Source organism: Octopus bimaculoides, chromosome 24 (assembly GCF_001194135.2).
Source record: "Octopus bimaculoides isolate UCB-OBI-ISO-001 chromosome 24, ASM119413v2, whole genome shotgun sequence".
Classification (NCBI taxonomy): Eukaryota; Metazoa; Mollusca; class Cephalopoda; order Octopoda; family Octopodidae; genus Octopus; species Octopus bimaculoides.
The window spans coordinates 9,901,348-9,914,009 of NC_069004.1; the positions used below are offsets into that span (position 1 = coordinate 9,901,348).

Here is a 12,662-nt window from a genome sequence, read left to right on the forward strand (position 1 = left end):
TGTGTGTGTGTGTGTATATATAAATTAAGGTGGCTCTCTTTTACTTGTTTCAGTCATTTGACTGCGGCCATGCTGGAGCACTGCCTTTAGTCGAGTAAATCGACCCCAGGACTTATTCTTTGTAAGCCTAGTACTTATTCTATCAGTCTCTTTTGCCGAACCGCTAAGTTACGTGGATGTAAACAGACCAGCATCGGTTGTCAAGCGATGTTGGTGGGGACAAACACAGACATACAAACATATACGTGTCTTCTGCTATAGCCCTGAGCCAACCGAAGCTTTGTGATTGAATTTGGTAGGCGGAAGTTACTGCCGTGTGTGTATACGTCTGTGTATGTGCTTGTGCCTCTCTCCCAAAGAGAGAGAGAGGGGGATATATCCATATATATGACAGGCTTCTTTCAGTTTCCGTCTACCAAATCCACTCACAAGGCTTTGGTTGGCCTGAGCTTATAGTAGAAGTCACTTGCCCAAGGTGCCACGCAGTGGGACTGAACCCAGAACCATGTGGTTGGTAAGCAATCTACTTACCACACAGCCACTCCTGCACCTATATATTAATGCTAGGTCTAATAACCAGCTGATGTAGATTTGTGTGAGGAAACACTGTAATGCATTGTCTATGAGTAAATAAATCATTTCTATATAACTTTATACTTGGTTCATTATAATATGCTCAGTGATGTGTTACATAATTTTCCTCTTGAATAGAAACAGCACAAGCATGTTGTGACATGTACAGACAGCCATGTACAACATAGTAAATGGCTGGCTGCAGTTAAGTTTCGTATTAACAATAAATGTTTGACAGATTAGAAGCTCTTTGCATTTATTTGTAACTTTGAGCATCTAATCAGGATTGGCAGTTTTAATAAAGAAGTTGGTAGTAACCTCATGATACTAGCAAGTAGCTAGAAAGGCCTCCAAGTGTTTTCACAGGGTTCTAATGTTTATTAGCTCTAAAATATTTCTCAGTGTGTATGCAGAATGTAGACTAGATGAGACATGAATTAAATGGACATACACACACACACACACACACATATATATATATATACCTATGTGTGTGTTTGTTTCCTAAAGAGCTGGCTTGATCTTCATCCCTACCATACAGTATGAGATGGTTGATCCTTTAAACTCATATCTCGAAGTTACTTTCCTCAAAAGCAACATTAAAGGAATCCATTCTGCGTAAAACAAATAGCAAAGAAGGCGTTGTTTCCTTGAAAGTTCCCTCTCTTCATTCTTAATCTTCCTAGATCCTGTCTGTTTTATGGGAGTTCTGTCTTCCAGTTCTCCATGCCTTTTTTTCAAACAATCCTTGACATCCTTTGCAATTCCAAACCTGTTCAACCATTCAATGTTCCTCAAACATGGTATCATGTCAGAGGCCTTACAAAAATATGTCCAGACCATTGCTAAACTTGTCTTCCTTTGCTTACTGTCTTTCATTACCTTTTTCCTATTTTATTGGAGAACTTAAGACCAGCTACTCACAGATAAAATGGTGATTATTATTATTATCATCATTATTATTATTGCTATTATTATTATTATTGAGTGAGAGCAGTGCATGCTATCAACTTGACACTGAGATACGAATATACAAGGCCTAGTATACCTGTCTGATAAGGGTACACCAGGCACATGCATCACAACCATATGTGTATGAGATGATGATCTTATATCAAGATAAACAGTACATGACCTTGCAGGTGAGGCCCAGTTGGAATTTTCTTCTGGATCAGTAGCCCATCGCACTCAAAAGGTCACAGATTAAGGTTTGTTTAAGGATGATAAACAAAACACCCATGTATCCAGAGGTGATTTATTCAAACCCCAAAGAATTCCTCTCAACACATCTGTGATACTCTCCCACAAATTCTACTCACGATCAGAGATGCACATATCATCAGTCACTAAAGGACATGTTCGTCTGGTTAATGACAAGCAGCTGACATGCAAATCAGTGTTATTGAGCAGAATATTTGCTGTGGCCCATCTTTTATACCACGACTAAATAATGTACATGTTAATACTTCCAATCAGTTAATTATCATTTATCAGTTATTATTATCATCTTCATCATCATCACCACCACCATTATTATTATTATTATTTCTTTTTTCAGATGACGTGATTAATTTACAGTGGCTGAAAGATGACAGCCAAAATGTTGGTAACATTAAATTGATTGATGGATGTTACTTCTCTATACCCCAAGATGGTCTTTACCAAATAAACTTTGTGATCCAGTTGCATATTCCGAAAGATGCTAATGCATCAATTGTAACCTTGGTGTTACAGAGAAAGAATAATGAAAAAGATTATGTATTCATGAAGAAAAGTTCAAGTTCCTTAACCATATCAGAACATGACACGATACAGTCATCATTTAGATACAAATTTAAAGCTGATGAGATAGTCTTTTTAAAGATGAACATGGCAAAATTTATCAGCTGCAATAAGAACTCCAGCTATTTGTATATCAGCAGATTGAACATAAACAATAATCATTAAAATGTTGTGCTTCTTCTGTGGGCATTTTCATTTGATTATATCTTATTTCTTTATTGCCCACAAGGAGCTAAATATAGAGGGGACAAACAAGGACAAAGGGATTAAGTCGATTACATCGACCCCAGTTTATTGACCCCGAAAGGAGGAAAGGCAAAGTTGACCTTGGCGGAATTTGAACTCAGAACATATTGGGAAACAAAATACCGCTAAGCATTTCGCCCGGCGTGCTAACGTTTCTGCCAGCTTGCAGCCTTTTATAATCATTTGATTATGTCTGTTTCTTTGTATTTTGTCTAGCTCAAAATGCAAAAAAGACATTGATGTAAATAGTCATGTATATTGTTTGTACGCACCAATCCTCACACATGGGCAAATACGTATTTTTCTATATAACATGCTATTGAATCATTGTAAATAAACAATCATTGTAAATAAACTAATTCTAAAACTAATATATTCCATGTTTTCTATTTTTACGATTTCCTATTCGGTCTTCTACTCTTCCTATTATTATTTTATTTTTTCCTTTCTTTGTTTTGCACCATTGCTTAAACTTTGGAATTTTTGTATTTTTAATGGACCAAGCAATGCACTTAGTAATTCTGAAAAGAAAGCAACATGGAAGTGATACATGAAAAGTTATTAAATGTGAAAGTGTATGGGAGAAAGAGTCTTCCCAACTACCCTAGTTGAAAGCAGTATAATAAAGTAATTCAAGATGTGAATGCTGGAAAATATCACTGAGATTTTTTAAATTTCTGTTGGGAAAGGATATAGCCTGGTCATCCAAATAGTTAATCAGGTTGTACAGGAAGTTGTCATAACTTATGACTGATATTGCAGCATTATAGTTGACTATTACAATGATAAAAGAGATGCTTTAGAGAGAGGTAATTACAGATGTATCAGACTGCTGGACCAAGTCCTGAAAGTTACAGAAAGAACTATTACTCAATTAATTAGGAAGCAAATTAGTCTTGATGAGATGTAGTTTGGTTTCATGCCATGGAGAACTATTACTGATACGATTTTGTAACGATGAATGTAAAAATAAAATAAGGAATGGCAAACATGTTATAAGTTATTTTATTTTATTTATTTATTTTTTTTTTTTCACTCATTATTCAAAATTTCAAAGTGGGCTGTGGAGCCTGAAAATGTAAATTTAAGAACTTCAGATTTTAACAGTTGTTTTTAAAGGATTTCACAATAAAAAGATATATTCTTGAAAATTTTTTGCTCCACCCTAATGTGCAGCTTAAGTGTGTGAGAACAAGGTACAAATATGTTGAAAGAAAAACTGGACCTAAGAGTGATCAAATTTAGAGTAAAAAACAGCTATTAAGGAAGAATTATAAAGCTCATAAAGGAAGAATTAAACATACATAGATACAGTTTTTAATAGACAACACGTCTTTTTTTTAAATTTGATAAATCAAAACACAAAGTTGTTGGAGTAAATGCATATTAGCATGCAAGAATTAAGCTTGGTTATAACAAAATATGAATACAAAATCTCTACTTACTGTGGTCATTCATTCTGATCCTCTTATTACTGCATGAACTTCCTCATTTTTGACGATTTCTTGTGCACAGCTTCTGGAAAATCTCTCATCAAGCGCCAGCGGCAGTCTACCATCATGTTTGAATCTTATTGGCCTTGAGAGTGTTCTTCCATTACTTTCACATCTCAATGAAAGTGTTTACCTTGTTCTTTGCTAACATCACGCAATTTCTTTCGAAACTCACCCAAGTGATTGAGTAAGTAGTGTAATTTAATGCCCATTCTACATCCAGGTGTTTGTAAACTCAAGATCAGTTCTTTCACAATCTCCCACGGAAATTCCACACCACATCAGAGAAGACATTCCAAGCGCTAGCCTCAACTACACTCATTGTTGTAACAAAATGTGGACCCCTGAAGAGTATTCTTATTCGAGGTTCATCAAATATTCCTGCCTTCTTGTCATTGAAATCTGGAGAGCTTGTACATATATACATACAGTCTCTACTGTGATCAAGTTTTATGTGCAGTGTCTCTATTTGTTGTATTTGATCCACATGTATAATTTCAATTATAGTTGGCCCAAGTCTTTCAATATACTAATTAATGCTTACTTGTCATAAGAGGTATATAATGGTAATATACTTCAACCAAATGGAATAGTTTCCCCTCATTCTACAACAGCAGGACTAAACCCAAGTACATAACAGTAGCCTTTATCATATGTCTATAATGAAAGTATTTTAATACTGTAATAGTAAGAATTAGCTTAAATCTGTAATTTCAGTTATTTAATGGGCATAATTCAAATTATGAGAAAAAGGTGTGCAATAAATCTGAATAGATTAGCTTACCCAACTCTTCGTAACCCTTTGTTTTCCCTATGAACCAGAGGGTTATTAACGATATTCTTGTCACCTGGCTTCAAATGGTTTCTTGAGAACCATTCTTTTTTTTACCTAGTGATCTTTTGCAGCACTACTGTTCTAATAGTACAGGAAACAAGGGTATTTAGTGTAACTTCTTTGCTGGTCCAGTAGGAGGTTTATAATTTTCAAATTAATACAAATTACCTTTTTCCTACAAATAGTGGTATGAAGTTAAATATTGGCATGCTCCAGGTAGATACCAATGTGATGTGTTGTGATAGAGCAAATCAGATGCCAGTTTTGGAATCAGCAGTCAAAAATTAGTCTGAAGCAGGTCTAAGATTTTATACCAGAGAAAAAAAAGTTTTATTTTGTTGACTAGTATTATTAACATTACATGATATTTACACTTAAATGTCTCATGTTATAATATTCACACAGACAGAGGGAACACAGTCGGATTAATTCATTAAATTGTCCCATTGTTCATGTTATAGACACAAAACCCATCCCATTTTTCAGTCTTATGTATTTGAAAAGCAAGCACAAACAAACAATGATCAATGGTCCTTACTGGACCATAGGCTCACAAGGCCAATTTGTTTGGATTCTGTGGTGAAGAGGTGCTGGTTCATTGCAGGATTACTTACTTCTGCCAGCTGAGTGGACTGGAGCCACGTAAAATGAAGAATTTTGCTTATAAACACAGTTCTTGAACAAAACACTTGCCCAGTTTTTTCTCACAGCACATTTATACAATGTTGCTCATACACACTTACGTTGCATATCCAATGGAGCATGCTCCATTTCTTTCCAGTCTACTAAGGTCCTCTACATTCAAGACCCCTATCATGCAATATTGCAGTCCTAACACAAGTGTTATACAACCTACCATTCAGTCTATCAGAAAATATCTTTGTTGTCAGCAGTCATAGTACAGTTGAGAATCCCTTCTCCAGAATTCTTGGGACCGAAAGTGTTGTTGATACTCTCTTTTTACTCTTTTACTTGTTTCAGTCATTTGACTGTGGCTATGCTGGAGCACCGCCTTTTAATTGAGCAAATCGATCCCAGGACTTATTCTTTGTAAGCCTAGTACTTATTCTATCGGTCTCTTTTGTCGAACCACTAAGTTACGGGGACGTAAACACACCAGCATCGGTTGTCAAGCGATGTTGTGGGGACAAACACAGACACACAAACATATACACACACACACATATATATAAACACATATATACGACAGGCTTCTTTCAGTTTCTGTCTACCAAATCCACTCACAAGGCTTTGGTCGGCCCGAGGCTATTGTAGAAGACACTTGCCTGAGGTGCCACGCAGTGGGACTGAACCCGGAACCATGTGGTTTGGAAGCAAACTACTTACCACACAGCCACTCCTGTTTTTTTTTAATTTTTTTTATTTCAGAGTATTTTTTAATTTGTGTTTATAAAATAGGACAGCATGAAGATAAGACCAAAATCTAAATACAATATCCATATTTACATTTCATAATATAACTTATACATACACCCTGAAATGTAGTTTTATGTACATTTTTAATCATTTTTTTTTAAATACACAATACCACCAGAAATATATGATATCAGTCTCCAAGTATGATGTCAAATTTTGATTAAAAGGTTATTGTCACATGTACCCCATTTGTATTATATTTTGTAACATACAATAGGTTTTTAAGATATAAAAACAAACCATTCAACTTAATTACAGGTAAATCATTTCTGCTATAGGTACAAAGCCTGAAATTTTGAGTAGGAGAGCTAATCAATAACATCAACTTCAGTACTTGACTGGTACTTATTTCATTGACCCCAAAGGGATGAAGGTTAAAGTAGACCTTGATGGAATTTGAACTCAGAATATAAGATGGATAAAATGCTGCTAAGAAATTTTTTAAGCATACTAAAATAAATAAAACGAAAACAGAAAAAAAAGGTAAGTATTTTATTTTTAAAGTTATGTACATGTAATGATGTTAAGCATTTTTACAGCATTTAAGTAAAATGAAAACTGAAAACAATAAGCATTTTATATTTAATTATGTACGTGTAATTATGCTAATCATGTTACATTTAGTCGAGCAAATCGACCCCAGGACTTATTCTTTGTAAGCCTAGTACTTATTCTATCGGTCTCTTTTGCCGAACCGCTTTGTTACAGGGACGTAAACACACCACCATCGGTTGTCAAGCGATGTTGGGGGGACAAACACAGACACACACACACACATATATATATATATATATATATACTAGCAGTATAGCCCGGCGCTGCTCGGGATTAAGCTAGGATTATTAAATGATTAAGTGCTTTATTTCAAACCAAAATAAGTAACATCTACATCATATTTGAGCGAAATCCGTTGAAGTTGGTTTGGTTGAAAATGGTTTGCTGGCAATTTGATTGGGAAATCCCATAAGGAATCAGTTTATTGGTTATTTTCAGTCATTGACTCTTTTTTTTAAATGCTGAATTAGAGATCTGCATAGGAGAAGGTTGATCTGAAGATTTGCATTGGGGATCTGGATTGGAGTAACTTAGGAAAGCTTACCAACAACCTTAACCAAAAAATAAGGGGCCTCTCCCTTCTAGGTTAACTAACCCTAACCCTAACTGACCCTAAAACCGTAACCCTAACCGTAACATCCTAGTGGAAATCGTGCGGGTGTTAATCTGAAAAATTATCAAACCCTTTTTGTGGTCCGAAAAACGGGTTGGGGGTGGGGTGACTGACAATTGTTACATACGTTTTTGTTTCATAGTTGTGAATGTAAACAAAACTCTTTCGCTCCCAAAGTATATGTGCGTATGTGTGAGAGTGAGAGGGGGGAGAAAGATGAAAGATTTAAAATAAAAAATTTTTGAATTGTTGTGTGAGAAAGTATATATAATCTTATAGAATAGAGTGTCTTTCAAAAACATCTTATATTTGAAACTATATCTCATGTTTAAGAAAACAAATGCATTTTACTCTGTCTTCCTTAGCTACATTTTCTTTCCTAATACGCTTTGTCTCCCTCTTCCACTTGTTCGTTCCTTTTTCTTTTTTTTTTTTTTGTTAGACGCTGTCTTGGTGAGAGAAATTTTTTTTTCCTTCGCCGCTTTGTCTCCCTCTTCCACTTTTTTTTTTTTAGACGCTTCGCAAGCAGTTTCTCCCTGTCACAAACACACTATTTCTTTCTTTCTCTCTCTCTCTTTCTTTCTTTGCTGGTTCTTGTGACCCGACACTTGGATTGGCTGCTGCCAATTGCATCTTGGAATAAGACCAACCTTTATTTGAGACCTACAACCACAAGCTATTTTGGCATGGGTGCTTACCAGTTGTAAAAATATATTGAGGATTATTTTAGTGTATGTTGGTGATAGAACAGCGGCTTGAGGACTTATCAGGACTGATGAATTTCACTTTGTTCATCCTGAAATAGATCTTGTCATTAACTTCAAGATATTTTGTGGATATCAATTGTATCCTGGTATGTTCTGAGAAAGTTAAGGAATTTAAAGTTTCCTTTATGTATTCATATTGTGTTCCATTCTTTCCCTCCAATGTCAAGAACATATGAAATGTAATAGTATTTTTTGGAATGTTGAGTTGAATTGTACATTCTATAAGGTAAATACCATCTTCAGGAATATAAATGAAAGTTCCACCAAGCAATTTAATATCCCCTTTACTCTGGTTCATAACTTTTATCCATTGTAAATTAGTTAGACTCTCTGGAAAAAACAAAAAAAAAACCAGACATAAAGTGTTGGAGTGTACACAGAATGAAATTATAGAAAAATGTAAAAGGTATATATGGTATACAAAAAAAAAAGGAAGAAGTATTCATAGTACACATCAGTAAAAAAAAAAAAAAAGTGTTTTTTCTGATACAGGAGGACCTCTAGGGTGGGGCAGTAGGGGCAGTTATGTCTGTTGTAGGCAATCTGTACTCTCCTCCTCTTTTGGGTATCACTTGCCATGTTCCAACTCATTCCTCCTACTCCAAATCAATCCACATTAACTTTTATTGATGCAATCGTTGGACTGGACTGCCTATATTCAGTCCACTGCAGGATGAAGACTTCAGCATATCCTCTCCACCAACCATGTTCTGATGTGGAGGCTGTGAATTTGAGCTTGAGACCATACTGGTTTGTTGATCCTGCCACACTGGCTCAACATGGCTTGGCAAAAGGGTGCTTTTTTTTTTCTTTTATACTTTTACCTAGGAGTAGATAAGTCAGTGGAGGCGCAATGGCCCAGTGGTTAGGGCAGTGGACTCGCGGTCACAGGATCGCAGTTTCGTTGTGAGTGTTTATCGAGCGAAAACACCTAAAGCTCCACGAGGCTCCGGTAGGGGGATGGTGGCGAACCCTGCTTTACACTTTCACCACAACTTTCTCTCACTCTTACTTCCTGTTTCTGTTGTACCTGTAATTCAAAGGGGCCAGCCTTGTCACACTGTGTCACGCTGAATATCCCCAAGAACTACGTTAAGGGTACACGTGTCTGTGGAGTGCTCAGCCACTTGCACGTTAATTTCACGAGCAGGCTATTCCGTTGATCAGATCAACTGGAACCCTCGACGTCGTAAGCGACGGAGTGCCAACACAGATAAGTCAACTGCATCAACTCCAATGCTTAACTGATACTTATTTTATTGACTCCGAAAAAGATGAAAGACGAAGTTGACCTTAGCAGAATTTGAAACCAGAAAATAGGGACAGATGAAATATCCCTAAGCACTTCACCTGGTGTGCTAAAGCTTCTGCCAGCTAGTTGTCTTATTGATGTGATCTTATTGATGTTAAAATACTGAATATATTTATTCTTGTTCACTGATGCGGAATTTGTTTTTTTTTTTGTTTTTTACACCTTCTCAATTTATGACCCATGTGACAAAGATCGTCCACACTTACGACCACAAAAAAAAAAAGAAAGAAAGAAAAAAAAAGAAAATAAATAAATAAAAATCGACTTTCAGACGTTGGGCAGGTACACGTACAATAACTGTGGCAGCATCTGGCAACGGAGGCCTCCCTCAGATCCCGGCATCCACTGTCTGCTACTGTCTCTCACTCAGTCGGTTTCAAGCATCAGTTGTGTGTGAATGGGAAAAGTGTTGTTGTTGATGGTGGTGGTGGTGCTGGCGGTAGTAGAAGCAGTAGCAACAGCAGTAGCTGTAGCAGCAGTTTGGCACATGTCTCTATTTGTTGTATTTGATCCAAATGTATAATTTCAATTATAGTTGACCCAAGTCTTTCAATATACTAATTAATGCTTACTTGTCATAATAGGTATATAATGGTAATATACTTCAACCAAATGGAATAGTTTCCCCTCATTCTACAACAGCAGGACTAAACCCAAGTACATAACAGTAGCCTTTAGCATACGTCTATAATGAAAGTATTTTAATACTGTAATAGTAAGAATTAGCTTAAATCTGTAATTTCAGTTATTTAATGGGCATAATTCAAATTATGAGAAAAAGGTGTGCAATAAATCTGAATAAATTAACTTACCCAACTCTTCGTAACCCTTTGTTTTTAGGTGTAACAAGGAATGGTGAACTGAAAGATTGGAAGAGAGAAAGCAGACAGTGAGAAGGATATATTTTGATATAGGTTCAATATCAACAGAAGACTATTCAAAGAAAAGAGCACCTCCTGATGTATTTCATATATTTAATATTTCAGATTATCATCTAATAAATAACTAAACAACATGTTAACAGTTTCATAATCATCATTATCATAAATAAAAATTATCTTCATGGAGAACAATAATTAACCATTTATTAACCATTAATGAAAGGGAGCCAAGACTATATAAACATCTATATATTACACTCATCACAGTAGTTACATGAGCTTTAACATTGTCAGATGTACGGTAGCAATGCCTTGCTGAGACTGATAGTACAATTCTAGTAAACGTGTACAGGAAGCTTCATCCTATCAAAGTGTCATCTAAAGCAGGGGTTTTCAAATTGTGGTCCGCGGACCACAGGGGGTCCGCAAGGACAAGACAGGGGGTCTGTAGACAGCAAATACTTTTTATGGGCAATTTGATTTTATATATGTTTTTTAATCGAAATCTTTTAATTGACAATAAACCTATTTGTTAAATACTGTTAAATAAATAAATGTAAAAATATGTTATTTTAAGCAAATATTTATGTGTAAATTTAATAAGCGTTTATAAGGGGGTAGTAAAGCCTGAAATATAAAGGGGTCCGCAAGTCAAAAAGTTTGAAAACCCCTGATCTAAAGCCATGCCCAATTAATTATTGTAAACATTTCATGATGTGGGTATTTTTTTCCATTTATTTCTTTATGCCTGTAACTTTTCAAGTTGAAAGAATTGTTGCCTATTAAAATATTAAAATAGACTAATATATTGAGGACATGTTTAAAGATTTCATTACTGTTACAATATATTAATGTCAGATGATTTTATAGACATATGAAATGAGAAACGATTACAATATATGTACTTACAGGGTGGAGAAGTTGGTGTCGTGGGCAGTGGTGAAGTTGTTGCCACAGGCTGTAGAGGAGGTGGAGGAGGACATTTCTTCTAAAGTAAAAAAATAAAGAGAGAAGAAGAGGCAAACTAAGATAAGAGGGTGACTGGTGCTATTTGTATTATTTCCATCATATTACTTTCTCTTTTAAGGTTTGTCATTGTCTGGTTACAATCCTGATACACTTGTTATATACTTTTACTATTGGAGGCGCAATGGCTCGGTGGTTAGGGCAGCGGACTCGCGGTTTCGATTCCCAGACCGGGCGTTGTGAGTGTTTATTGAGCGAAAACACCTAAAGTTCCACGAGGCTCCGGCAGGGGATGGTGGCGAACCCTGCTGTACTCTTCCACCACAACTTTCTCGCACTCTTACTTCCTGTTTCTGTTGTGCCTGTAATTCAAAGGGTCGGCCTTGTCACCCTCTGTGTCTCGCTGAGTATCCCCGAGAACTACGTTAAGGGTACATGTGTCTGTGGAGTGCTCAGCCACTTGCACGTTAATTTCACGAGCAGGCTGTTTCCGTTGATCGGATCAACTGGAACCCTCGACGTCGTAAGCGACGGAGTGCCAACCACAAGAACAATACTTTTACTACTTTTGTCTTATACTTGATACACTCTTCTCACATTCACGTTAGTATTGGTCTCTTGTTACATATTATCTCTGTCATGTTACTGTGCTACACACACAAATATGTACACACACACACATATGAGAAGTAAAAGGAATCAACAAACGCAGGCAGATAATATTTTTCATTATAAATGATCTTGACAGTCTTTTTAAATATTCTTTTCACTCTACTGTTATTTTATTGCCATTTATTTCCGAGCATTATAAATTTTACAGGTAAAATATTTTTCTGGGAATAAATTACGATTAATAACACTGCTGCTATGGGAAATTATTGCTCAGCTTTACAAGTTTTCACTTAACAAGCGGTCTCTGGAAACAAATTAATTCATATATCGAAATGTTACTGTATATACACACACACACACACACAAATATATATACAGTGTGTTCACAAAGTCTGGGTACATGGAGTAAATAAAATCGTAACATAAACAAATATAAGAAATAATAATTTCTTAAAGTATGTGTTAATCCCCATGTGGGTACATGGAGTAAATAAAATCGTAACAGAAACAATTAAATATAAGAAATAATAATTTCTTAAAGTATGTGTTAATCCCATGTGGGTACATGGAGTAAATAAAATCATAACATA

General features: G+C 35.8%; 1 protein-coding gene across 1 annotated transcript in view; it reads right to left on the bottom strand.

The window, feature by feature from the left end:
* Positions 1 to 6,843: 6,843 nt before the first annotated feature.
* LOC106872472 (uncharacterized) overlaps positions 6,844 to 12,662 on the bottom strand; it is a 17,771-nt gene continuing 11,952 nt past the window's right edge. Inside the window, exons 5-7 of the mRNA XM_052976165.1 lie at positions 11,404 to 11,479; positions 10,426 to 10,473; positions 6,844 to 8,631 (exon numbers count right to left, since the gene is read on the bottom strand). Coding sequence (XP_052832125.1) covers positions 8,261 to 8,631; positions 10,426 to 10,473; positions 11,404 to 11,479 — 495 coding nt within the window. The 3' untranslated portion in view covers positions 6,844 to 8,260. The remainder of the gene's footprint in view (positions 8,632 to 10,425; positions 10,474 to 11,403; positions 11,480 to 12,662) is intronic.